The sequence below is a fragment of the Heliangelus exortis genome, chromosome 1 (genome assembly GCF_036169615.1).
Source record: "Heliangelus exortis chromosome 1, bHelExo1.hap1, whole genome shotgun sequence".
Lineage (NCBI taxonomy): Eukaryota > Metazoa > Chordata > Aves > Apodiformes > Trochilidae > Heliangelus > Heliangelus exortis.
In genome coordinates, this window is record NC_092422.1 from 29166017 (window position 1) to 29192261 (window position 26245).

The 26245-nt window shown below is 39.7% G+C and overlaps 1 protein-coding gene across 1 annotated transcript in view; it reads right to left on the bottom strand.

Annotated features, from left to right (window-relative positions):
- Nucleotides 1-26245, bottom strand: part of GTF2F2 (general transcription factor IIF subunit 2) — a 92274-nt gene that overhangs the window by 4532 nt on the left and 61497 nt on the right. Inside the window, exons 7-8 of the mRNA XM_071739800.1 lie at nt 12975-13074; nt 3636-3779 (exon numbers count right to left, since the gene is read on the bottom strand). Of these exons, the coding sequence (XP_071595901.1) occupies nt 3636-3779; nt 12975-13074 (244 nt within the window). The remainder of the gene's footprint in view (nt 1-3635; nt 3780-12974; nt 13075-26245) is intronic.

The following is a 26245-nucleotide window of genomic DNA, read 5'->3' on the forward strand; positions in this document are numbered from 1 at the left end:
AAAAAACCAAACCAAAAAACCTGCAAACAATCTACCTCATTTTGAAAAACATTAATTTTGTATTAGACCACTGTTTTCATACTGCTTTTATTCTTGACAAATATTTAAATGCTCACATAAAAAGCATATTATGTTCTCAGCTATGAAGACCAATTCTAGAATTACTGCAGTATTTCCAGGAAGCACTCAGTATTTACATCTGAGTAGGTGGCAACAGATTTGCCTACTACTGTGAATTGTTATTTTTCATTAAAAGGGGAAACAAATAGACACAGTTTTCTCTAACATAACAATAGCTTCCATTTAGAATAGACTTGCTTTGTGAATTCATGATTGGAAAGTAAAGATGGCAGCAACTTCCCATGTAACATGCAACGTATTTTGTAGCAAGGGTTTAATTTTTTTTTTTTCTTATTCCTCCATTTTTGCCCTTTTTAAAAGGGCATGTAGTGATAGGAAGTGCTAAAGGCCAGGCTGGATGGGGCTTTGAGCAACCTGATCTCTAGTGGGAGGTGTCCCTGCCCATGGCTGGGGAGTTGGAACTCGGTGATCTTTAAGGTCCCTTCCAACTCAAACCATTCTGTAATTCTATGATTTACTCTGTATATTCACCATTATGTAAGAGAAATACCCTTATTTATTTGTTACTTCAATAATGAAGATGTTAATTCCCTCAGACAAATGTGTTTTAAGTATTGTAAGCCAGTAATGTAAGCATCTAGAACTTCATTTTAACAGGAGCTGAGGAGACAGCAGTAGCAGCATTTTTTTCCCTCGTGTCTGAAAATAACCTCAACATTTAGAAACTCAGAGGAGAAATTACATACCCAGACAATCTTAGACACCATGACAGAAAATAAAGCAGTGAACACTCAGCAGAGATTAATTAGCAGCCTACTTCTGTACAGCATGAGGAAAGCATGCCTATTCACCTGTTAGCTTTTTACTTTATTTTTCTGTCAGGTATAGCTGCTCTGCAAACAATAAAGTCACAGCGGGCATGAGGAACAGATACTTTATGTTCAGGAAAAAAAAAGAAAGTTGCACACCAGAGATTGAAGTCTGCAGCATCAGGGATGCTTGCACACCAAGTGAACACTGGCTGAGCAGCAGATGCCAAGGGACAGTATTTTTAAGTAGAAATGGCTGCCATTAGTAAATCCCTACAGAAGGAAGTTTTCAGCAGCAGGAACCCCAATGGGAAATTAAGATTGTTTTTGATGAGGGGTAGATGACATGGTGAAAGATAGTTTTGAATTTATCACTCTACTGGCTACAGAGTGAATGAATCACAGAATCATAGAATTGGCTGGGTTGGAAGGGACCTCAGAGATCAAGTCCAACCCTTGATCCACTCCCGCTGCAGTTACCAGCCCATGGCACTGAGTGCCACATCCAGGCTCTTTTTAAATATCTCCAGGGATGGAGAATCCACCACTTCCCTGGGCAGCCCATTCCAATGTCTGATCACCCTCTCAGTAAAGAAATTCTTTCTAATATCCAACCTAAACCTCCCCTGGCACAACTTGAGACCGTGCCCTCTTGTCTTGCAATGAGCAAAGGCTTGGGAAGAAGATTTTGGTTATTTATTTTCTGAGGCTATCCAGGGCTGAGGAATGAATACAAAACCCCTAACTCACACATAGAGCTCAAAACTGAGACCATGCAGCCCACTCAAGAGGAGAGAAGGTTTAATGACTTGATTAATTCAGGAGCTCTACAGGACTTTTAGCCATCAGTAGAGAAACTCAAATAAGGAATACAGATGCAAAGATCTAGACTAAATAACATAGGATGTCAGCTCAAATGAATCCAAATTTTCCCTTTGATGTATCTGTATCACTACAATAGCTGAAAAAAAAACCTGCTAGATTTGCTGAGATGAAAGTACATAGGTACAGATCTACTATGCTACAGTCAGAATATATTAAGGAGCATATGATGACAGTAGATACACAAAGACAGGCATTGAAATAATCATAAATGTAACAGGAGTATTGATTTGAAGTATTTTGCTTGGTACATCTAATCTAATAACTGCCTTATGCATCTAATCCTCAGGACAGCAACGAAGACAGAAATTGGATTAATCTTGTCCAACTTTTGGTGTTTAATGAAGAAACCTGTGTCAGAAGCACAGCTTTTCCAGGCTCCTTTGAGCTGATGAAGAGACAAACAGATTCAAGAGGTAAAGCACATCAAAGAAGGAAGAAAATTTTCATTCTCCCATGGCTTAAGTGGCAGTTGTGGGTGACTATTTCTGGCTGAAGTCTTGCTAGACGGGATAAATCCACACCTCCTTACATACTGTGATGCTGTGACTGTCACACCTATCTCTTAAAAAAAAACCCACAAAAAAACCACTTAACACTTTCTTGCCACTCTCTCCACATCTTCCTCCTATTCCTTCCTCATTTTCAGCTCCCATGATCCACACACCTCGTCTGCCACACAGAGAAGGAGTTGACTCATTAAATAAATGAGTGGAATAGGAGACACAAGTACATTATCCAAATAGTTTCTTCCAAGGAACTAGAACACTGTGTGCCTACAAGTACTGAATTGGGTAACACCTCTGTGCAACTTTTTAGCCAAACAAAGTGTGCACCTTATACAAAAAAATCTCTGATAAGAGATCCACTTAATTCTAAATGTGAAGAGGGCAAAACTAGTAAGCAGCTGAATTTTAACCCTCTTTTACAGAAGAATTATTTTTTCCATAATCGAGCTGTCAATGCTCCTTCTTCTGCCTTAGCTCTAATAAATTTTGAAATTGTCGCTCCATTTAGACTCAGACATCATTAAGTTCCTTTAAGTTTTCTGAAAACTGCAGCTGGGCTGAGGATAGATATCAAAGTCAGCAGTAAAAAACATCAAAGACACGAAAGATACTTTGAGTGTTATTGTCTCTCTTGAACATGGAAAGAAGGGAAAGAATTGAAAAATTAAGAGTTCATAGATGAAGGGGCTGGCAGACACTACAGGATAACAAAACCATCATGTAAGCACCTTCATGCTATTTTTGTTTATGCATTGAAGCAGTGTTTAAAAAAACCCGAGTAAATCCCAAATTAAATCCCTCTTAATCTAAAAATTATTCTCTTTATAAAGGAAATCAAGTGATTTTGAGGGTGTTAACATGATGCCTGAGCTCCTAACACGGATAATGTATTTAATACCAAGTCCATGAGAAACAATATTCTAGACCTAGAGAAAAAGAGTAACCCCTGTTGCTAAACCAAGATGAGGCTCAGATGGTGAGGGAAGGGATGACCACTCACTCACACACAGCTTTTCTACTACCCACAGTAGCAGAACTATGCTGTTACTGCAGTGAAGATGGGAGTAGCACGGGAGACATTACAGAATTTGGTTTCTAGTATTAAAGCAAACCAAAATAAGAAAGAGACCACCTAGGTTACTTAGACCACCTCTGTCAAGAAGAAGCAGGCTCACTGCAATCTTGGTATCCCACAATGGTCAACTCAAACCTTGATCATTTCTGTTTGTTATAAAACATACTTAGAGAGCTGTTTCAAAGGCATACAGTATATATTAACTATTTTCTGGATATGGAAAATATGCAAAATGGTAACTACTGTAAGTGGTTATATTACAAATCTGCTAATACATACCACTGGCTGTTTGGTTATGTCCACCAGATCTTTAATGTTGTAATACTGATGTTTCTCAAAGGCTGAAAAAAGCATGTCCAACACTTGTTGTTTATCAGCTCGAGCCCGTTTTCCATCTTCTTTCTTCTTCCTCTCATATTCAATCTATCAGATACAAAGCACATTTTAAAGACAATCATATGTAATGCTGTATAATTCTCAGTGCTGAACATAAAAAACCTCTTCCATTTAATAAAATGCTGTTCCATGACTCAGTGCTTTTCACCTGGAAATTTTTCTTTTGAGCATGTTCAATGTTCTTTTATGAATACAAACTAAGCATTTTGTCCTCAGCACAGTAAGCAAAGTAAACTTTTCAGACAGGTATCTCTGTTTTAACCAGTAGAATGCCCAGAAACAGCTTGCATGATGTGCCTAAACCTGGAGAGGGAATTAATATTAGTACAGGAACCCAAACTGAGATGGTATTTTCACTCTGCCTCTGTTGATACCAGCTTCTGAAGTATGATGACAAACATTAAACAACCTACAAATTGTCATACTCAGGAAAATCCACAGACCAATGTGACCACATCCACAATCATAATAACTGCCTGCCCAAAGGATGCTCAAATGGCCTTTGAACACTGCCTCATGCGTTCCAGAAACAGCACTCAAGACAACCACTCCATCAAAATAAATCCACTCTTCAACAAGACATATGTTGAGGATGTGGATGGTACCTCTTCAGGAGAAACCTGTGTAGCACACAGATAGCACATGTACTGTTTCTGAATGCATACAAAAGGGTACTTAATATAATCTGCACAAGGTGACCGTGTATTTTTTGCAGAAATTTTTATCACCTCCAAAAATACTCCCTGCATTTCCTCAGTTTCATCATCAGAAGCAAGATTTGCACAGCCCGGCACACTCCAAACAAACCTCAATCACCACAGAGCACCAACCTCTTTATCTGCCAGGACATCACCCCATCCACCCCCAGTACCACTCCTGATAACAGAAAACCATCAAGTTCCTTGAAACCAACCAAAGTGACCCAGAAAGTAAATACAATTAATGTAAAAATCAAGAGTTTCCAGGCAAACTGTGTGGGTGAATCTCAAGTGGCACAATGTACAGCAGAAGAGCTGCATGTGATCAGTAAGGGACACATGCCTGGTTGCCAGTGGGATGATGTTGTATGGGAGTACTTCTGCCTCTGGTATCTCAAACCTGATCCCCAAAAGGAAGACCTTCAGAGAAGCTGAGAAATTAAAATTCACACTTCTACTGGGTACTAAAAATTGTATTTTTTATGAAGAGAGGTTAGTTTTATGCCATCATTTATTTTTTCCTATGTTTCCTTGCCAGCTAACTCCCTCCTACTCCCTGAGTGAAAATAGCCTGTCTCTTGGTATCTGTCCCAAAGTACCTAAAAACTATTACCACCTTTATCAGTGCTCTGGCCAGCCAACTCTCTTTCAGACCCTCCAACAGACATACACCATGAAATTGAACACAGAACATTTGTTCCCAAACTGTAGCATGAAATCTGTTGCTTCTGCTTAAAATCTAAGATGGATTTGAGCAACCAGATACTTGTCTGCTTTTCCAACTGTATGTCAGTGTTATAAAAGATACAAACTCTCCACACAAACCCACACAATTGATTTTTATCCAATAATATGTATTAGCCTAATTATTTAACTGTTTAGCCTCTGCATTAAAAAAAAAATCTTCAAAACTGTAATAGCAAACTGTTAACATCAAGTAAAACAGTTTCATCATCTCATGATGTAGAGAAGAACTACTGCTCTACAGAAACTAAAGTAGGAACATAAATCTAAGACAGGACATTGGCCTTGCTATTACCAGTAGTGTGTCAAAGCCTTTGCTTCCTCTGAAAGTAACACAGACACTGCACAAGGAATCTCTGATGACCTTGAAAAGGTTTTAATTGTAAGCTTGGGAAGCCCTGCTGTGGATCCCATTTCTGTTTCTCTACTGGTACAGTCTTACTGTGCAGTTTGGTGCCAGTACACTGCATCTAGTCACAAATACACGGAGTAGAAATGCAGTGGCACTGAAATGTATATCAACACTCTTCAGAACTACAAAACCAAAATACCAAACAGCATGGTCAGGGTGTGCTTTGCCTTGCAACTCCATCAACAAAGCAGTTGTCTAGTTTTCTACTAGGTATACTCACACCATCACACAGGTGTAGGAGAAGTAGGGAAAATCTCATTCACCCAAAAGTCTACTCTGACCTATAGCACCACCCATGTCCTGGCAGGAGAGCAGGAGGAGACTGGTGCTTCGATGCCTAGAATGTGGGAAAAATAGAGTTTGTGTGACAGTGCTTCTTTCTTCTGCTTCCTGCAAGATAACAACACATTAAATCCCGTGTTTGGTTGTTAAAAAGTTCTTTGCACTGGGCATCTTCATCTGATCTGACAGTAGCCAGTTTGCAGCACTAAAAATGCTTTTAATTTAAAGCTAGCCTAAGTCAGAACATAGATACACGATGAGCATTTACATTTTTCCTGACAGAGAACCACCTCTCCAGAGCAATCATCTACTACCACTGTAATGTTCTAACTCAGTGCAATGGTGTAGGGACTTGCTGCTGTCACTTTCAGTGACAGTAAAATAGGCAGGGCTTAAGGTATGCACTTGAAATTTTAGTATAATAGCTGTCCCTTTAGTCTGAAAAAGTAAATTAATATGGCACACCTCAGGCTACAGTCAGAAGCTCATGCTTCACAATACTACTGAAAAGCATCTGTTACAATCAGAATCCCATGAAACTATATTTTGGAAATCGTATTTCCACCTACAAGGACAATTTTGGTTTCTATTTTCTAATATTACTTGTATTTGATAACTGCTTCTTTGCTTTTTAAGCTGGAGAGAGTCAAAAGGCAAACCCATTGTCCCATAAGTAATGAGACTGACCATGCTTCAAATGAATGAGTGATGAAAATCACCACAAAGTAAGTCAGCAGCATCATTTTAAATGGGATGAAACCAAGGTAGAGAAACTACTGGCATGTACAAAGTTGCAGACAGCACCATGTTACATTGTCTTTTCAGAAGAAAATGAGTCAGCAATAGTAACCCTAACATTACTGAAAAATAGAGTAATCTATCAGCAAGTATTTTTTGGTTATGTCTGAAAATTGCTTCAGATTTTTCTCTTTGGTATTTCATAGTCAAACATGGGAACTACCACGCCATAGGATATATTGCATATTTCCTTCCACATAAGAAAGAAAGCAGGAACAATTTAAAAATTGTGTAGATGTGGCACTGATTGATGTGGTTAAGGAGGTGTAGGACTGACAGTTGGACTTGATGATCTCAAAGGTCCTTTCCAACCATGATGATTTGATTCTATAATTCTACAATTCTAACTACAAATCTAGGGAATACTCTTTAAAAAACAAGACACTGACACAATGTTCTCCTGGTAGCAGATTTTTCTAATCAGCCACTGCAATAAGTTGCAGAGTACTTTCTTGAGCCTGAGTTTTCAGCTTTTTTTGATTCAGAGATCCAGAGAATTTTCCATTTTCTCTGTGCAGCTGCTGATCAGGTCATGGCTGATGCTGGTAAACAACACTCTCCTGGATTTTTGGTAGAGCACTACTGCATTTGAGACACTGGCCTGTGGGTGACAGGACTGGAGATTTAATAATGTTTTGAATATATGCATGCTAACATTTTACAAGAGGAGGAAATGGATTATTCAGCCTTAATTTCTTGCCAGAAAAGCCTCCAATACTTTAGAGGTCAAGTCCAGAAGATGGCAGGAAAGACAAAGGCATCTCTGTTTGCAAAGACTGACTGAATTCTGGATTCCTGGGGTCACTTTTTAGTGCAAACATCTATGTATTTGTTTTTCAGGTGTGCAACTTTTCTCTGATCCAACAACACCAGTTAAAAGCCGTGAAAGATAAAGAGAGACAGAAGCTGCATCACTCTATCACAGTAGCAGTTACTATGTCTGCTCTCACCAACCCTGTTGTGATTTTCTACCTCCCCAAACAACAAAAACACAAAATTAGGTTTATCTTTCTGTATGTGGCAAAGCAAAGGGACTTCTGGCTAAGTAATATCCAGGTATCAGGAAAAGTGTGGCCAACAGGTCCAGAGAAGGGATTCTGCCCCTGTACTCAGCGCTGGTGAGGCCACACCTCGAGTCCTGTGTCCAGTTCTGGGCCCCTCAGTTCAGGAGGGAGATTGAGGTCCTGGAGCAGGTCCAAAGGAGGGCAACCAGGCTGGTGAAGGGACTCGAGCACAGATCCTATGAGGAGAGGCTGAGGGAGCTGGGGCTGTTCAGTCTGGAGAAGAGGAGGCTCAGGGGAGACCTCATCACTCTCTACAACTCCCTGAAAGGAGGGGGTAGCCAGGGGGGGTTGGTCTCTTTTCCCAGGCAACTCTCAGCAAGACAAGAGGGCACGGCCTCAAGTTGTGCCAGGGGAGGTTTAGGTTGGACATTAGAAAGAATTTCTTTCCAGAGAGGGTGATCAGACATTGGAATGGGCTGCCCAGGAAGGTGGTGGATTCTTTGTCCCTGGAGGTTCTTAAGAAGAGACTGAACGTGGCACTCAGTGCCATCGTGGTGTTGGATCAAGGGTTGGATTTGGTGACCTCAGAGGTCCTTTCTAAACTGGATGATTCTGTGATTCTGTGATATGGGTGTAATGAGAAAAGCTATAGGGACCCTCAAGACAATCTCTTGAGAACACCACCAAAAAATTCATGGCACTGTTTGTACATCTTCAAATGACATAGAGGAAAAGTGTACTTAGATAGCAATTGGCTACTGCTCTTTCCAAGTGGAGAAAATAATCTACTAGTTTTAAAATTTATGCTTCCTACACAGAGGAACAAAGTAACCGTAGGCTGAGGAAGTTAGGGTTGTTCAGCCTGGAGAAGAGAAGGCTCCAAGGTGACCTTATAGCAGCTTTCCAATATCTGAAAGAGACCTACAAGAAGCTGGGGTGGGGCTTTTTTGCACAGCTGCATAGTGAGAGGACAAGGGAAAATGGTTTAAAACTTGAAGAGGGGAGATTGAGGTTACACATTAGGAAAAAAATCCTTCCATTCTGTGACACTATCATTCTGTAACACCAAGGAAATTCTCAACATTATCTTCACTGATGCTATGTCTCTGACAGAAGTATTTCATGACTGGGTATAAAATCTTGAGTTACATGAGTAACAGTCGCCTAGAAAATAAGACAAATTAAGTCTTTTTAACCAAAGCACAATCTTCTTTTGACAGTAAATTGTCATGCCCAGCATTCTTCCTTCTCTATGCTAATGCCTTGGCACACTCTGCCAGTGGGAGCTTCTAGTTTACATTCTTTTGGTAAGCTAAAGTAAACCAAGGAGGAGTGTTTGTATTCCATATACAAATGCAACGTGAATATACTAATATTCTTAACTCATTAATTTATAAAAACAACTCACACAGAAATCTGAATATGAAACCCTCCTTTTATTGAAAAGTTATTTGCAGCTGGCATCCCAGTTGCCCACATTTTAATTAGCAACACTCTAGCATTTCCTTCCAACTTCAGCAACAGCTCCCACTGTTGTCTAAAAACACAGAGCACATTGTGAAGTGCTATTTAAAAAAAAAACCACTGCTCACAGCAACTTACAATGCAGCCTTTCATTTTTTTCTCATTCTTGTTTTCTTTGCAATCAGGATGTTTTATGCAGAAACCACTTTTTAAGAGTCATATTCCAGATTGCATGTACATTGTAAGTTAACTGGATTTATTTTAAATTGTGTGTTTTTAAAATTTAAAAAGCATTAAAATACAATTTGCTTTCATGGAAGGGCCATTTTAGAATAACCTGTCAAGTGCAGAAGTTGCAAAGTTATCCCTGCAAGACTTAATACAGGTAAACAACCTGTTTACCTTCCCAGCATGTTGCTAAGCTTGCTGAGGAGCTGCCAGAATTGCCTTCGTGAAGGTATCATTAATACTGAAGTCGATGTATTCACTGCTTCAGTAGCTAATACAAAGGTGATAAAGAAGTGAGATTAAATCCACAATTTCATCTGAAGATGTTTGAAAGAAGTCTTAGCTGGTTTCCCATCCCCTGTAGCTGGGTTACCAATCTCAATAGTAAGGGAGTGTGGGAAGAAACCACAAAGAAGCCTCTGAAGGGGTAAAGAGGACCACTAGAAAAATTTTCTACTGTGTTAGAAAATATAACAAAGTCACAGAAGTATTACAACTGCAAAAACCTTAACAATGCAGCCTTCTAAAGGTGTGTATTGTAAAGATCCCTTTCCCAGAGAAAAAAGCTATTTATTATATTGTCCAAAGGAGGGCAACCAGGCTGGTGAAGGGACTTGAGCACAGATCCTATGAGGAGAGGCTGAGGGAGCTGGGGCTGTTCAGCCTGGAGAAGAGGAGGCTCAGGGGAGACCTCATCACTCTCTACAACTCCCTGAAAGGAGGGGGTAGCCAGGGGGGGGTTGGTCTCTTTTCCCAGGCAACTCTCAGCAAGACAAGAGGGCACGGTCTCAAGTTGTGCCAGGGGAGGTTTAGGTTGGACATTAGAAAGAATTTCTTTACTGAGAGGGTGATCAGACATTGGAATGGGCTGCCCAGGGAAGTGGTGGATTCTCCATCCCTGGAGATATTTAAAAAGAGACTGGATGTGGCACTCAGTGCCATGGGCTGGTAACTGCAGCGGTAGTGGATCAAGGGTTGGACTTGATGATCTCTGAGGTCCCTTCCAACCCAGCCAATTCTATGATTCTGTGATAATCCTGGCATATAACAAAGAATCACAGAATGCTTTCATTTGGAAGGGACCTTAAAGATCATAGAATCACAGAGTTGTCATGGTTGGAAAAGACCTCTAAGACCACCATGTCCAACCGTGACATGGTGATCCCCCCACTGGGTCTCCCCCCTCCAGTTAAAATAAATAAAATATATTTATAAATATCTGTATCACCATACCCACTAGCGCCTGTCCTGAAGTGCCTCATCTACACATTTCTTCAATACTTCCAGGAATGCTGATTCCATCACCTCTCTGGGTATCCCATTCCAATGTCTAACTACTCTCTAGTAGATCATCCAGTTCCCATCTCTCTGCATGGGCAGGGACACCTCCCATCAGACCAGGTTGCTCAAAGCCCCATCCAACCTGGCCTTGAACACTGCCAGGGAGGGGGCAGCCACTACTTCCCTGGGCAACCTGAGCCAGTGTCTCATCACCCTCACAGGAAAGAATTTCTTCCTATTGCCTAATCCAAAGAGGGTACTCTTCCAGATTGAAACCATTACCCTCAGTCCTATCACTGTACACACACATCCTTGTAAAAAGTCCCTCCCCAGGGACTTTTTGTAATGGAATTGTGAAATATTGTAATAGAATTGCATTTCCTTATAATAAAAATGTAAGCTTAATATAATGTATTGAAAAAAACCCTACACTTTCACTTTCCCTGTTTTGGTATTCAAAAGAGCTCTTGCTATTGCCCAACAACATGCAATTTATTTCCACCCTCCTTCCTGTCATATGTTCATTTAGGGCTATGAGGAGCAGCTACATTTAAGCCCCAATTAATATTCTATCATATCTTTCTTTGGGAAATTTTACTCCTTCCTTTTTTAGTAGGTGCTCATTCTTCCCCCAGAAACTATCCTGAAGATGACAAAATGCATCAGCATGTATGGTGGTGTGTGTATTTTTTTCTTCTTGTGAGAAGCCCCCAATAGGACTGTCATGATTACAAGCAACACAGCAAGTTTTAAGAAAGCAACTGCTACTTAAAAACACCATAAAAATTTAATAAAGAAGTTTAAAAAAGTTCATGGACATATTCTCCTAGTCACGCATCCTCCCAGCCATTAAAACTGAATCTCTATACTAAAGGACATGAAAAGAAAGATGCTGCAGAGTAGTTACCTCTGTGCCTTTAGAATCAAGGCATGACCAAGAGTGACTCAATTTTAAGTCTGTCCTACTAGATTTTTCCCATCAGAACACTTAAAGCAGACATGAAAAGTAAAACCACCACCAATGTGTTTCTGTTAGCACAGGTAGCTATGCAACCACCAAAACCATTCCAATTAGGACAGGAGAGCATCATGACTTTTCAGAACCTTCATTTCTCCCTGAATCTCACACAAGACTCAATTTCTGTTAAGAAAACAGCAGCTTGCAACTGGAACAGAGATTCAGAGACTGTCTCCAGGTTGAAGTCATACTGTTGTAATGATGTCAGGGAAATGGCACAGAATCCCACTAAAATGAGACACTGTACATCACCACAGCTCATTCCAGAGTTAAAGAACAACAGTAGCATCACAACACAATATATTCATATAAAATCACATTTGCATAGCAGGATATACCAGTGTGTCTATTTTGGATAAATGTCATTCCCTTAGATGAAATAGCTATATTGGGATGATCATCTATGTATAGAACAGACTTTGAACACTATTTTCCACAAAACAGTCCCATGAGAGAGAAATGATTACCGTGGTTCTGTGGAAATAACACTGCCTTTCAGAAGAATATTTAAATACCATCCAGTATATTGTCATTTGTTTTATGTAAATAAAATCTTAATAAAAAGTGTAAAAGTTTAAGTGACTAACACAGTGACTCATTTTCAGCATGACTTCACATTTCTCACATTCAAAAGAAAGGGCGATCCTATAGGTGTGCATACAAATTACTCACAGAGGATCTTTAAGAAAAAAGACATTCTAGTTTGTATGTACATCAACTGATCTGGAACAGCAGCGTGGGTTTAATATTGACAAAGCTAATGATGCAAATAACACATACTATGAAGGTATGAAATGGTGAAAAATTATCAGCTGTTATTCTTTTCTACTTGTTGTCAGTTCCTGCAAAGGACTGGAAACTAATGATTCCTTTCAAGGCTTCTACCCACCTCCATGTGGGATTTTATTTGCCTCAAAGTAGTGTTTCTACACCTCATAGCACAAAGGCAAAACTGCCTTTTATCCCCCTATCTCAAAATTACATTGAAAAAAACATAAACAAAGACTAGAGAAAGAATGTAATAAAGACACTAGAGAAGGCTTGGGTGAAGGTGGTCTGCTCTCCATCAGGTAAAACATGAGGTGGTCAGAACTGGCAGCCCCAAGGGTGCTGTTGGTCTTGATACAGAAAGAAGATTCCCAGAAGAAAAAAACAGTGAGAAACCAGGTAACACTTCCAAAGAAAGTGACCAAATATGAGTGGAAGGGCTGCAGGACAGCAACAGAGCAATTCTGGGGTCCTAAGCCAGATTCCTGGCTAGGAGCATAAGGGAAAATGCTGAAAGCTACTTACATTATACTGATGGTTAGCCACAGGCTTATAGTTTGTGGTTACAGCTTTCTCCAGCTGCTGTGATAGTCTAACAGGCTTAGAAGACTCTTCTATCTGTAATCTGCAAAAGAAAAGAAGAGAATTGATAAAAAATTCAGACAAGCACACAATCCTCTAAATATCTGCAAGTATGAACCAGCCCTCATTGAAGGTCAGCTGCAAACAAATCATAAGGCAAAACAGATATTCTTCTGAATTTTTTTTTCCTACATTGTTTTTTACTCTGTATGCTACAGAAAATACTGAAATACTAAAAACCAAGTAACTGTAAGGAGAAGATACTTAAAACTCACATCTGAAAACAAATTTTCTTCCAAAAGCCTGACATTCAGGTGGAAGCTCGTGGTCTTAAAAAAAGATAAAACCAAACCCAGATGAGCTCAGAATCACTCAGGTTACTCAGCTGAGGGCTGAAAAAGCTTTCAGTCCATCTCTGCTAACTTCCACAGCAGTGATGATCCAACTCCATGACCTTCTCCACAATACTTTAATGTAGAAATATAAATTTCCATGACCTTTCTTTTGGCATTGTAAAAGAGTAACAGAGCACAGATAGCTGTTTTATGAGCACTTTTAAAGACATGAAGACAGAGAAATCCACCTAGGTTCAGAGAAATGTACAATCAAGTCTCAATCATACAGTTAGCAACTGTATGATGGTTCAAGGTGATCTTCAGTCTTCTTCAGGAAAGACTCTGAGAAGGTCAAGAGGTTGAACACATTTTGTCAAGTTCACCCCTATGTAATTTATGTAACATGGTGTAGAATTAGTGCTCCATTTTCTTCAGGTTTAGCACTCTAGAATTACTACTTGAAATGACAATGCATGAAACCAAGCTTGAGAAAGGTGCAGGACAATGTCCCTTCAGAGAAAATTACTGAATGGCACCTACAATAAACATTGAGATAAAACCAGAGTTATCAGCAACGTTATTTGTGTTCCAGAGGTGAATCTTATAGGCAGAAAAGTCAGTTTTCACTGAACACAATATAGGACTTAAGAGTCCAATTAAAGTACAGTGATGTTTGCTCATTTTCAAAGAAAAATCAGTATGGTGACATTAGTGCCAATAGTAACTATACATTTGCTAAGGTAGAACACAAAAGTGATATGACAGTACTTTAAAAACCACTGTGCTTGAGATCACCAATTTCTTTCCATAAAAATACAATGAAAAGGTAAATTTAAATTCAGTATGCTTCTGATTTAACATCTGGACAATCTAAATAAATCACATTTGAGGTAAGCACTAAATTAAGAAATAAATTCTCCAGTTGTAGCAACTAGAAATAAAGCCAAAATCGCTGGACAGTTATTGCTGACAGATTTGTCTCATACATAAACTTGTTTCTTCTTGACTCTTTGTAGACTAGTAATTGTTTGATAGTTTTAATTACCCTTAAGTGACCATTGCTTTGTATTCTCCATTTCTAAATCAGGAGAAGGTACATCAATTACTTCTTCTGTCCAAAAGTAGCACGTTTTTTCATAGCTTGAAGGAAAATCGATCAGAAGGTAAATGAGCAGTGAACACTTTTTACTCCTGATATGGCAAATACAAAAGTTTATCTCTTGGCTTTCAATCTAATGAAATGATTTAAAAGATTTTATTGATCTGGTTACCAAAGGTCTTCTAAACTCAAGTTTCACAAAGAGGCACAGGCTAACGCTAAATCAATATCTTTTCCCAAGTCTGGCTTTTTCTCCATTTCTTCATGGCCTGACTTTTCTTTTATTTTTGGTCTCAATGACTTTTTTTAAAAAAATATAATTACAAACAAAATCCTGGTTATATAGTTTGCCAGGTTTTTTTCCTTGTGGTTCTTTGCTATTTTTCCTGTTGTTTTTGCCCTGGGGAGTTTTCAAGTCCTCCCTGTCTCCCACTGTAGCTATTTTTCACCCCACTTGTCCCCCCTCATACTTTTCCTTTCCATAAAGGATACAGAGATACACTTCCTTCTCTAAACCTCCTTATTGCTACTGCTCCTGTTCATGAGACAGGTCCTCCTAGAGATAAACCAGGAATTGTCTTTCCTTCCCTCTTCAGGCCACCACACCTCCCTCTTCTTCATGTGGACCAGATCTAGATATTTGTTTTGCAATGTTGTTTCACAGTCCTCCTCATCACTGCTTAACTGATAAACAAAGACACAAAGATGTTTATAACCACACTGAAGTATATCAGATGGTCTCCTGTTCTTGGGGCATGACAGGCTTAGAGCTGTGGCATTTCTCCATGATTAAATCCTCGTTGCACTGAGTTTTATTTCCATTACTCTTAATGTAAATTTACAGTAGCCTCTATTCTGCCCCTGTACTCAGCCCTGGTGAGGCCACACCTCGAGTCCTGTGTCCAGTTCTGGGCCCCTCAGTTCAGGAAGGATATCGAGGTCCTGGAGCAGGTCCAAAGGAGGGCAACCAGGCTGGTGAAGGGACTCGAGCACAGATCCTATGAGGAGAGGCTGAGGGAGCTGGGGCTGTTCAGCCTGGAGAAGAGGAGGCTCAGGGGAGACCTCATCACTCTCTACAACTCCCTGAAAGGAGGGGGTAGCCAGGGGGGGGTTGGTCTCTTTTCCCAGGCAACTCTCAGCAAGACAAGAGGGCACGGTCTCAAGTTGTGCCAGGGGAGGTTTAGGTTAGATATTAGAAAGAATTTCTTTACAGAGAGGGTGATCAGACATTGGAATGGGCTGCCCGGTGAGGTGGTGGATTCTCCGTCCCTGGAGACATCTAAAAAGAGACTGGATGTGGCACTCAGTGCCATGGGCTGGGAACCGCACCGGTGGGTCAAGGGTTGGACTTGATGATCTCTGAGGTCCCTTCCAACCCGGCTAATTCTACGATTCTATGATTCTATTTCTTCAGGAAAACAGCCAAAGAACATTAGCCCTTCACTTCTGGCATGAAATGCCAGAACACCGAAAATATGGACTGAACACTCAGACTGTCCTTGGAATGAAAAGCTTTAGAATGGTGATGTCAACCCTAGCTCCAGCTTCTTAATAAACTGGATATTTAAGTCTGCAAAAAATTGATAGTTCTTTAGCTTACAGCTTGTCATGAACTTTGGACTTCACTCAGTGTAGAAGGTCTCTGGCTGCTCCAGCATTTAACAATCACAATACAGGAAACTTCACCACCTGTTTCAGTGTCCCTTCCAGAAATTCATCCTTCTTTGCATACAAGAACACCAATAATTTGTTTCTTCACACTTTTCAGTTGCCACGCAGGATATGCATTTCAGGTTTTTTATTTGAACTTGCTAATTTCCAAACCAGTCAAAAACCAAACGTGTAGGAGAGCTAATGCACTTCTCAGAGGCCTCCAAATGTTGTCTGCAGTGAAGTTATGTTTAACATGTGAAGTTCCCCAGCACAGAATCTTGAAAGCAAAGAAAACCTTCTTGCCTGCTTGGGAAACAGGAGGGCAGCCTACCAAATGGAAATGGAAAATCTAACTTGGTTTGTGAAGTTACAGAAATTTTCAGAAAGATCTACATGTACCAACTAACACATCTATCTGCTACAAATGTCTCTGAAGGAAATTTCAGAGATATCCCTGTTTTACTTCAAGGTTTCTTGCCAAACATTTCCAAATTGCAACTCACAGTTCTCAGATAGTCCTTAGAAAACTGGCTAACAGCACATTGATAACTTTTTTCCCTGTTCCTACCTTATAAAATTGCTGTATTGAGAACTAAAAATATATTACATCTCTGCTATTACTTTTTAATGGAAGCAATTACAGCAGTTGCCACATGCCAATATAGAAACCTAAATGGGAAGCACAGTGACCTAGGAGGCAAACTTTTTTATTAATATGCATTTATTCTACACATGCATCTTGCACCTCTCCCTAGTGGCTGTCCTTCTCATTTCTTTTCTTCTGCAGTTTTCAGGATCTCCTTGAGACTGACAGAGCCTCATGCTGCTTCCCTTCCTCTGGGCTTCCATGTGGAATACTCACACAATAATACTTGGAAAAGCAGCTGCTGCACATCTGGGGTTAGCCTCCTCCCCCAAAAGCACAAATACAGGTAAAGGGCATGACAAAGCTGGCATATATCCCAAAATAGCAAATGGTTCACATGTGGATGAAGCACTGAAATTTGCTTAATGCATCACAAAGGGTAAAAACACACAGTCTGTAATCATTTTGTTCTGATGATCTGTTGGTACAGACATTGGGAAAATATGGTATGGGGTTGTTGTGGTTTTGTTTGGGGCTTTGTTTTTTTGTTTGTGGTTTGTTTGTTTTGTTGTGGGTTTTTTTTCCCTTCCAGACAACGCCATATAAATATTTCATATTTGGAAAGTATTATGTCTGGGTGAATATAATTGACTTTTACAGTTTGTATAGCTGCTGTTTGAAAAAAAAAAAAGTTGATGAAATATGTATTTATGTGTTCTAGTAATAATACACTTAAAATACATATAATGAAAGCTATGAATTAGGCATTGTATTAGGCTTTTAGACCAGCATTTTAATATGTTACATATATTATTATTTTTCAGTGCCCACTTCTTAAGCAGAATTCAAGAAACATTAAACCAAAGTATTAAACCAAAACATTATTAGCCAAAAACATTATTATACAGGATTTTCTCAGAGTGTATCTGCTGAATCTTAATTGAAACTGCTGGTAGAATTAAAAAAAATAAATCAATAGACATTCTGAATCACTGGTGACACTGATTTAAAGGAGCAGTGGCTTTTTACCCATTATTCTTTATTGTGATTTGTAGGAGTGTGACAGCTAAGAGCCTTCGTTATGGCTCAGAACTACAGATAACTCTCCAAGTACTTAAATTTTCCCCTTGACTCTTGTTGAAACAGGTAGTGCCATAATTCATGCTAATATCTGGCCTAAAAGGAAAAAAAAAGAGAGAGAGAGAGAGAATGTAGATTTTTTTTTTTTCCTAAACCTGTCAATAAATTAGTGACAGAGCAGCCACCAGCCTGCATATTGTGGTTTTCTCATCCACCCCCAAAATCAAATATAGCTCTTCTGCCTTGAAATACAGCAAATAACCAGCATGGCATTGAATTTACCATAGTGGTTTCCCAGCAAAATACATTTAATATTGCAATTCTGTCATTCTGCCTACAGTTGAATAAGAGGAAAAAAAATCTGAACGATCTGGAAATAATTCTATAGGAGTTGTCAACATGCAGCAGTCTCAAAAAAGGAGACAGGGAATCTGCCCATTCCTAGGAAGAAATGCTAATTGGATTTTAAATATTTGTATCTTCCAGCAATACATTATAAACCAAAGGCCTTTATAATAGATGATCTCCTGTGATTGATCTTCTGCCACAAAGCAAGTGTTTCAGAGATGAGCAGCAGGTAAATTAACCAGAAATGCTGCTAGGGCTTGAATTCTTGACATTTATAAAGAACTCATTGTACAGTCAGGACTGAAAAGTTTCAATACCTTTTTGTGCTTGGCTGTACTTACACAGAGCACTAGTAAGTAAAAAGCCAACCTTACTGTTGCAAAAAAGGAAAAGTTGGTTTGCTTCTCCCTGCAATATCACCCAAGGGATGTGCACTGGAAAAGAGCAGGCCCACTGCTCCAAGCTTTGGAGAAGAAGAAACACAAGCAAAGTTTTTTTCTTTGCTTCCCTATTTTGCCTATTTCCCTATTTTACAGGCTGCAAAATCTCATCCAAAATAAGCTTATAAAATAAATGTAACAATATAGCTTCACAACTAGTTATTTGGTGGTCATTTGGACTATGACAGCACCCTGCTGAGGTTCAGGTAGCAACTTCTCTGACTTCTCTTCCAAGTGTAAGAAGTGAGCGGGTGATGCACAAGAGAAGAAAACTCCTAAGAGATGCTGAAATTTAAAGGTTTTTAATTCTGTGAGGACTAAGGGAGCTCAGCAACCTGTGGGGCACATCCTTTTAAAACAACCCCATGGGAGTGCCCAATGACAAGCAGCATAGGCAAACACTAGAATTCATCAGTAAAAATACACATTATCTAATAAGGAGGATAACTTGTTGCTACACAAAACAATCTCAATCTGTCACATAATCTGAAAGGTAAGAACGAGTAACATGTAAATTCAGCACATTCTGTTTGGCAGTAAGAAGAAAAATCCTGCTGTCTCGTGATAAATGGAGGCAGATGACTGCAGTTCACATGGATGCATCCACTGTTTTTCAGACCTTTAGTGTTACCCTGGCACACACACAGTCAAATCAAAGTGAGTCTGTCCTCATTTGTAAAGAGCAGACAGGCAGACAGAGAAGATGACAAGCTGAATTGAAATGACATTAAGAAGTGCACTTGCCAGCATTCCAAATTATTAATATAGAATATGATTTATAACTAAATTTAAGTCTTGAAATCCTGGCATTTCAAGAAAAGTGCTGTAATCATTTTACATTCAGGAAACCTATTAGGTTTTTCTGAAGTTGGTATCTTCAACTATCTAAGTTGAAGGCTGAGCAATGAATCATATGAATACAAGATAATTTCATGTCTAATATTGAGACAGGGACCACAGTCATAACAGAAGACTCCAATTCTACATATCTTTCTCCAGTACAGAACATGAGATATGAATGGCAATTCAACAATAAGGAAAAATTTCTTATGCATTTTACTTTCTGGTTTGATAAAATGGGAATAATTGATTAAACCACCAAGCTTGCGTTTTTCCTCTCTGAGGTGATTACTGTGAATGATTAGGAACCTTTTGGGTTGAGGTTGTGAGGATGAATAACATAAAGGTAAAGTAAAAACATAGCCTTTAGCAATCTAGTGATGTAAATTAATAACTATTCAACTTTAAACATTATAAGTGATGCCCTAATGTAATTAGCATGAAGAAAATGACAAGATCAGCTCGAGATAATGTGTATTTTTCATTAAGCTCCCACGTGCCTAATGGATACTTCCTCTGGAAGTGTGCTGATGAATTCAGGCTTTGGTGGTGCCTGGTTCATAAGGGGGACATGGTGGAAATCTGTTAGGTGAGGCTAACCTTAGGAAGGAATCATAACTCAGAGATATTTTCCAGGCCATGTGACTGCTAAGAGCAGTTATAAGTAGTCCATCCATTAGCCTGGCTGACAATGTTTGTAGCCTCTCTTTGCCTCTGTTAGGCTTGTTTGTCCAGGTCTGCATCCCTGTGTTTTGTTTGTTGCCCCCTCCCTTCACTCAACACCCCTTTTGGCACTTAAAAGGGTCTTTGGCCAGCTACCCTTAAGGGCACAGATGTCCATTCACCCCCTGTGCCCTTCCAGCAGGACTTGGATCAAACCCAGCACCTCCCACTTGTGGGGAGAAAAGGCTCTTCCACTATACTTTCAACAATTATAAGTGGATAACACCACAGCACACAACACATTCTTAGATCAGGGAGCTTAAAATTGTGGCTTATTCCAGGGAAAGAAAGGTCCAAAACTCCAGTGAAGTAAAATCTGAGTATCTTTTCATGTTGGCCTGTTCTGGGCTACCTTGATAGTAAGGTATAGCAAGACAAGAGGGCACGGTCTCAAGTTGTGCCAGGGGAGGCTTAGGTTGGACATTAGAAAGAATTTCTTTATGGAGAGGGTGATCAAACATTGGAATGGGCTGCCCAGGGAAGTGGTGGATTCTCCATCCCTGGAGATATTTAAAAAGAGACTGGATGTGGCACTCAGTGCCATGGGCTGGGAACTGCAGCAGTAGTGGATCAAGGGTTGGACTTGATGATCTCTGAGGTCCCTTCCAACCCAGCCAGTTCTATGATTCTATGATGACAGCCATGAGAACAAGGCATAAGACTGTCAGAGCTCTGAGGGATGCCAAGCAGAAGAGCTCAGGAAGCATGCCAGAAGGAATGGGATCAGAGGGGAAACTTTGGAGACAGCTCTGAAGAGCCCTGCAGATGTACATAACACACATTGGTCCATGTGGAAAAAGAGAGGGAGGTGACACAGAGGCTGGAAGAGAAGCAAGACACAATGGGAATGGGCAGCTAGGAAGAGGAGTCTGTTGGTCATCGTTCGGATAAACAGCAAGGAAGGGGGAAAAGTAGATTAAAAAGGCTTAGCCTTTGGGGTAAGAAGTCTACAGAGCTCTGAGCTAACCATCCAACATTATCTGTACAGCAGTGCTTACACCACATGCAGATGTCTGTGTCTTAAATATCAGTGGGAATGAACAAAAAGTGAGAGTGGTTCCTTGCTATGGGGTAAGTAACAGGAACCTCACAAACCTCAATAATACTACAGAAGGCAAAGACTGGAGATCCAGGGAAAGGGACACATTAGAAAACTAAGCAGAAGGGAAAAAGGCCAGCCCTTTAATTTCAGCATGAAGATTATCCTCCTTAATTAAAGTAAGATGTATTGCTTTCAAAAGGATCACATAACATTTTAACTATATATGCACACACCTTTTAGTTGTTCTTAAAAAAGATGATCATTCAGAAAACAACTATGCCACATCACTTCTTCCTCATATATGCTACTAGATGGTTTAAAAGATATGTTGGGAAAAAAAAAAAAGACAAAAAAAGACTACATAGTTTTGGAGAGGGGTCGGATGTCTTGAAAACATACAAGTGATTTTACACATGAAAAAAACATATTAAGAAGTGTACTTACTATTTTTAAGGCAAAAGTGTAAGGAATAGTTTTATCTCTTCTGTTGCTGCCTCAAGATGACTTCTTGCATTGCAGCAAGATACTGGAAGTCTTTTCCCCTTACTGAAAGGGAAGTTTATTCAAAATTGTCAACAAACAAAACCAACCAACCAACTGGGAAATAAAGTACTTGAAACACCACTGACAAAATGCAGACTGCTAAAAATGGCAGCATGAGTAAAAGGGTTAAACCCTGCACATGCCAAGAACTTGGAGTTTTGATCTAGATGACAGATGATGTCTCTGCTCCTGAGATTTTTCAACAGAAACCTGGGATAAGATGTGTTTAAAGTCAAGCCCTGTTCCCAGCTCTGCACCCAGCTATGCCACGTACACCTTTCTGAAAAACATTCAGTTTGGAGTCCTATTGCTATTCAAACTTCAAAGGCCAAAAAAATCTTTATTTTATGTCTGTCCTTACTATCCTGGATCGCCCACCTTCCCACTAATATGAATAAGCAATATGTTTGGAAGTTTGTGTGCCTGTACTCAGCTACAGACTGAAGCTACAAATTGTTTCCTGTTTAAGAAAAATTTCATCTTGAATATTTTCTATGATACCACAAACCAATTAGTGATGACATTACACTCGGGTGCCTGAGAAGATAAAAGAGAAGAAAAGATCTGACATCCTATTGTAAAAACCAAGACAAATCAGATCTTTAAAAATAACATTAACTTCAGGTATTTTTGTATTTTAAAGACATAAATGACCACTGTAATACTGAAATTATAATACAAATTTTTCTCCTGTGTACTATTTACTGAAGAGTACCCACTGACACCTCAGGCTCATAATTTCAATTTCATTACTATACATAATTTATAGAAAAACATCCTACCATGATTTAAAAAGCTATAAAAAATAAAGAATCATCATAGGTCTAAGCCTTTTCATAATGTTTTTAAAGTCTCCTTTCTCACTTTCATTTTCAAAGATACGGTTTCCTCTCTTCCTCCCATTTTCCTCAGTTTTCAGATTCCTCCATCTAAAATTGATTTATATGTTAGACATTCCTTCAACTTAGATTTTAGAAGAGGAATATTAAATTCTCAAGTATTAATTCTTTCTAAAAGTAAAATAAATAGACTTGTCTCAAAACCATCACTTTCCTTCCAAAAACTAATTTTCAGTGCTTGTTGTTTTGAAACCAGTGGTATGGAAGCCGAGGCACCAAAAAGCCAAACAATTGTCACCTCTCCAGATACAGAGACAGTGTATGTAACATTTTGCTAATGGGAAATAAGAAAGGAGAATTTTAGGAAGGGATCTCCTTTAAGAAGTCCCATCTTTGCCATACCCTGAAGGGCCTCTGTCTTGAATTCTTGGTAAAAAAGGTGAATCATTTACAAGCTCAGTCAATTCACTATGCACTTCTTTTGATGAAAATGCTCACATAGCCAAAGAGAAGCTGGAAAGAAGGAGGCAGTACAGATTTTCAAATGAGAAAAAAACCCAACCCTGCAGCACCTCAGGTAACTCTCCTTAATCTGAACCTTTTCCTCCTCTTCTCCTGCAAAACATCTTTAGGGAGTTACAGCTGCCATCAACCCTGCCTCAGACTACACACTCCTGTCTCTAAAAATCCACTTCACAGATACCTCATCACTCCCCTGATTGCCCTGCAAAAAAATCCTGGCATCTGGCTCCATTGGGCATCTTCAAGTGAAAATTTACTGTAAGCAATTTAACAGTTTGTGGCAATCTGGGAAACATTTGGATTGCTTCCCTAGGAAATGTAGCTGACTCAAGTTCTTAAGGTTTTTCTCTGCCTCTTCCTTCCTTAGCCTGAAGACCTAAAATGTGAGATCACAGATGCCTTTTTGAGGATATCCATCTCTCTTCTGTTAAAATTCTCTTGGAAACAACCAGCAAGGGACTGCTGCAAAGGGCAGGGAAATGAAAACTGCTGGGAGGAAGCACTGTGCATGCCTATGTGTTAATATGTTGATAACTATACACTGCCACTGATAGTTTACAAGGTAATCTTGCATAATTCAGCTACTGTTAAACAGCTTTACATTATTCTTGCACTGAAGTGCTAAATGAGCTCACACTGAACTGTTGAACTAACCTTCCCAACACTCTTGCCCTGCAAGCAAAGAGAACCAAATTGTTAAGGAACTGTAAAGCCAAACAAAGTCTGCATTAATTTAAAAAGATGTGTAGGCTCAGCAACCCCAGAAACCCTTAGAAAGACCAGAGCAAACACAAGAAAGGAAAGAAATCTGTATTTCTCCTTAGTCTATGCAAAAAAAGCAGTTTTCCTTATCCTCCAACTGGAAAACTTACCAGTTTCTCCCACAAGCTGCAGTAAAAGAAAGAAAAAAAAAAAACAAGCCAAGAAACACAACAAACTGAAGAGCAGACTGAAAAATGTATCACCTAGAGTAGAAAACAGATTTTTTTTTTTTAAAGTTTTATCATCATTCTTTCTGCCAACTATATTTCCTTTGCCAACTCCACAGCACTGCTGCTCTGCTATATTTGTTCAAGTAGTTTAATTGCACTTTATCTCCTCTGATTTTGCAAAACAAGTGTGTCCCCAGCTTCTTCTCCCCATACATTACCTACCTGCCCACCTCCACTTGAAAACATCTGCTGTGACATCTCAGCTGCTGGCCAAGCACCACAAAATGAACAGGGGGCAAAACCAAAGGCAAAAACCAGCTGTGTGGAGAGAGCTCAGAGAGCAGGAACAGGGCTGGGAGCTTCCAGGCTGCTTTGGGACTGGAAGGTGATGGCAAAAGGAGAGAAAAGCCACAGAGGGGCCACCCACCACAGCTCTGTGCTCCTCCTGGAGCACAGGATGGCTCCTCCCGGGTGAAGGATGGCTTTACACCACCCCTGCATCATCCGGCCTGGCTCAAATCACTTTTCCCAAGGTCTGGTTTTTAAATCCTGCTTCAGAGGGCAAATGTGAGCACTGTTTTCTTAAAAAGCCTTAATTGGCTTCTGTGCATCATCTTTGGGGTGTATGGTGCTCCTGACAGCCCCAGTTGTTTTTATCACTGTGGCCAGTGATAAAAGCTCTCAGTGCAGTATCTTGAAAATGCCTTCAGGAACCACAGGCTGTGGCTCAAGATTCAGCCTTAAGCTGTGCTACAACCTTAAAACAAAACTCTTAATGTTACTTCAAAATACCTTTCTTTTAAAAGCCCAGTGATGACCACAGTGCCCGAGGACATGACTAGGTTTTGAGGAAACTGAGTTTAGAAAGTGTAATATTTAATTTTGTGTTTTAAGAATGTAATTTAAAAACTGAATTCGCCTTTGTTTTTAAGAAAAAACCCCACAACATAAGCTTGGTAAGTCAGAACATTATCTTCTGAACACTCCTCAGAGAGCTTATTTGTTAAGAAATAAACTGAGCTGCATGCAGACCTGAGCTGTGCTACATCAGTATTCTCTTCTTAGAGATGTTCAGAGGAGTGCCTGTTATTCACAAACACAAAGAAACTCACCCAGACTTTGTGAAGCTGCACCTATTGTTATTAAATAAAAAACCCCAAAGATTTGATTACAGATTCATCTGGTATGACAAATTCCAAAACCAGCTAATGGCTGAAGCACAAATACTGTCTAGCTTCCCTAACAGGATGCTGGATAATTGGGTTTCTCCATAAGATCTGTGTGAAAGCAGACTCCATGCATGTGTAATTTGCTTGAGTGCATCCTCCACAGAGGAAAAAAATGTCTTGAAAGAAGCTTCGAGGCCATTACATTTTAAAGCTTGCTCTGCATAGTTTTGCTTAATTATACCTAAGGCTGCAATTTGAAAAAACAAATACGTAGAAGAAATGCTTTACACAAATTCCATTGGCTTGCCATAAGTGAGCATGGTCCTGAATTTCTTAAGTCAGTAATCCAAACATGAAATATAATATACTGTGAAACCACTGTTGTTGAAGAAAAAGAGTATGTTTTTTCAAAAACCTGCCACAATTCTCAATTCAATGTGCATATCAAACAGCAGCATTAAACCAGAGTACCTTTGGGTACTGAATCTGGCTGGGATGGGTTTAACTTTTCCCACTACAGCCCATACAGTAGGTGGGTGGTGTTGGCAGGGGACTCACGTGTAGGGTGCTGCTGCTCAGCACCCACACAGCATCACAGCTGGATGCCTCTCCAACACCCTACCCAAGGGGCCAGGGGCAGGCAGAGGGTGGGAGGAGGGAGACACAACCAGGACAGTTGACCAAGGGAACATCCCTTGCCATATGATTTTATGCCACATGCATGTTAGTGCTCAGCAATAAAAGCTAAGAGAAAGGAGAAGGGTGGAATTTATTCTTAAGGCATTTGTATTCCCAAGCAGGTGATACACATACTGGGCCCTGCTTTCTTTCACTAAACTGCCTTCATCTTGACCCATCAGTCTTTAATCTTATTTTCCCCCCCTATCCTGCTGAGGGGGACTGAGAGAGCATCTAGGGGGGAGTCTGGCAAACAGCCATGGTCACACTTAAAAAAGCTAAGAAATGTGAACTTTTATAAAAAGTTGCCTTGGGGTTAAAGATTAAGAGTTTTATTTTTTAAAAACAACATTTAACACTGATATGAGAAGTGTTTTCTACTAAA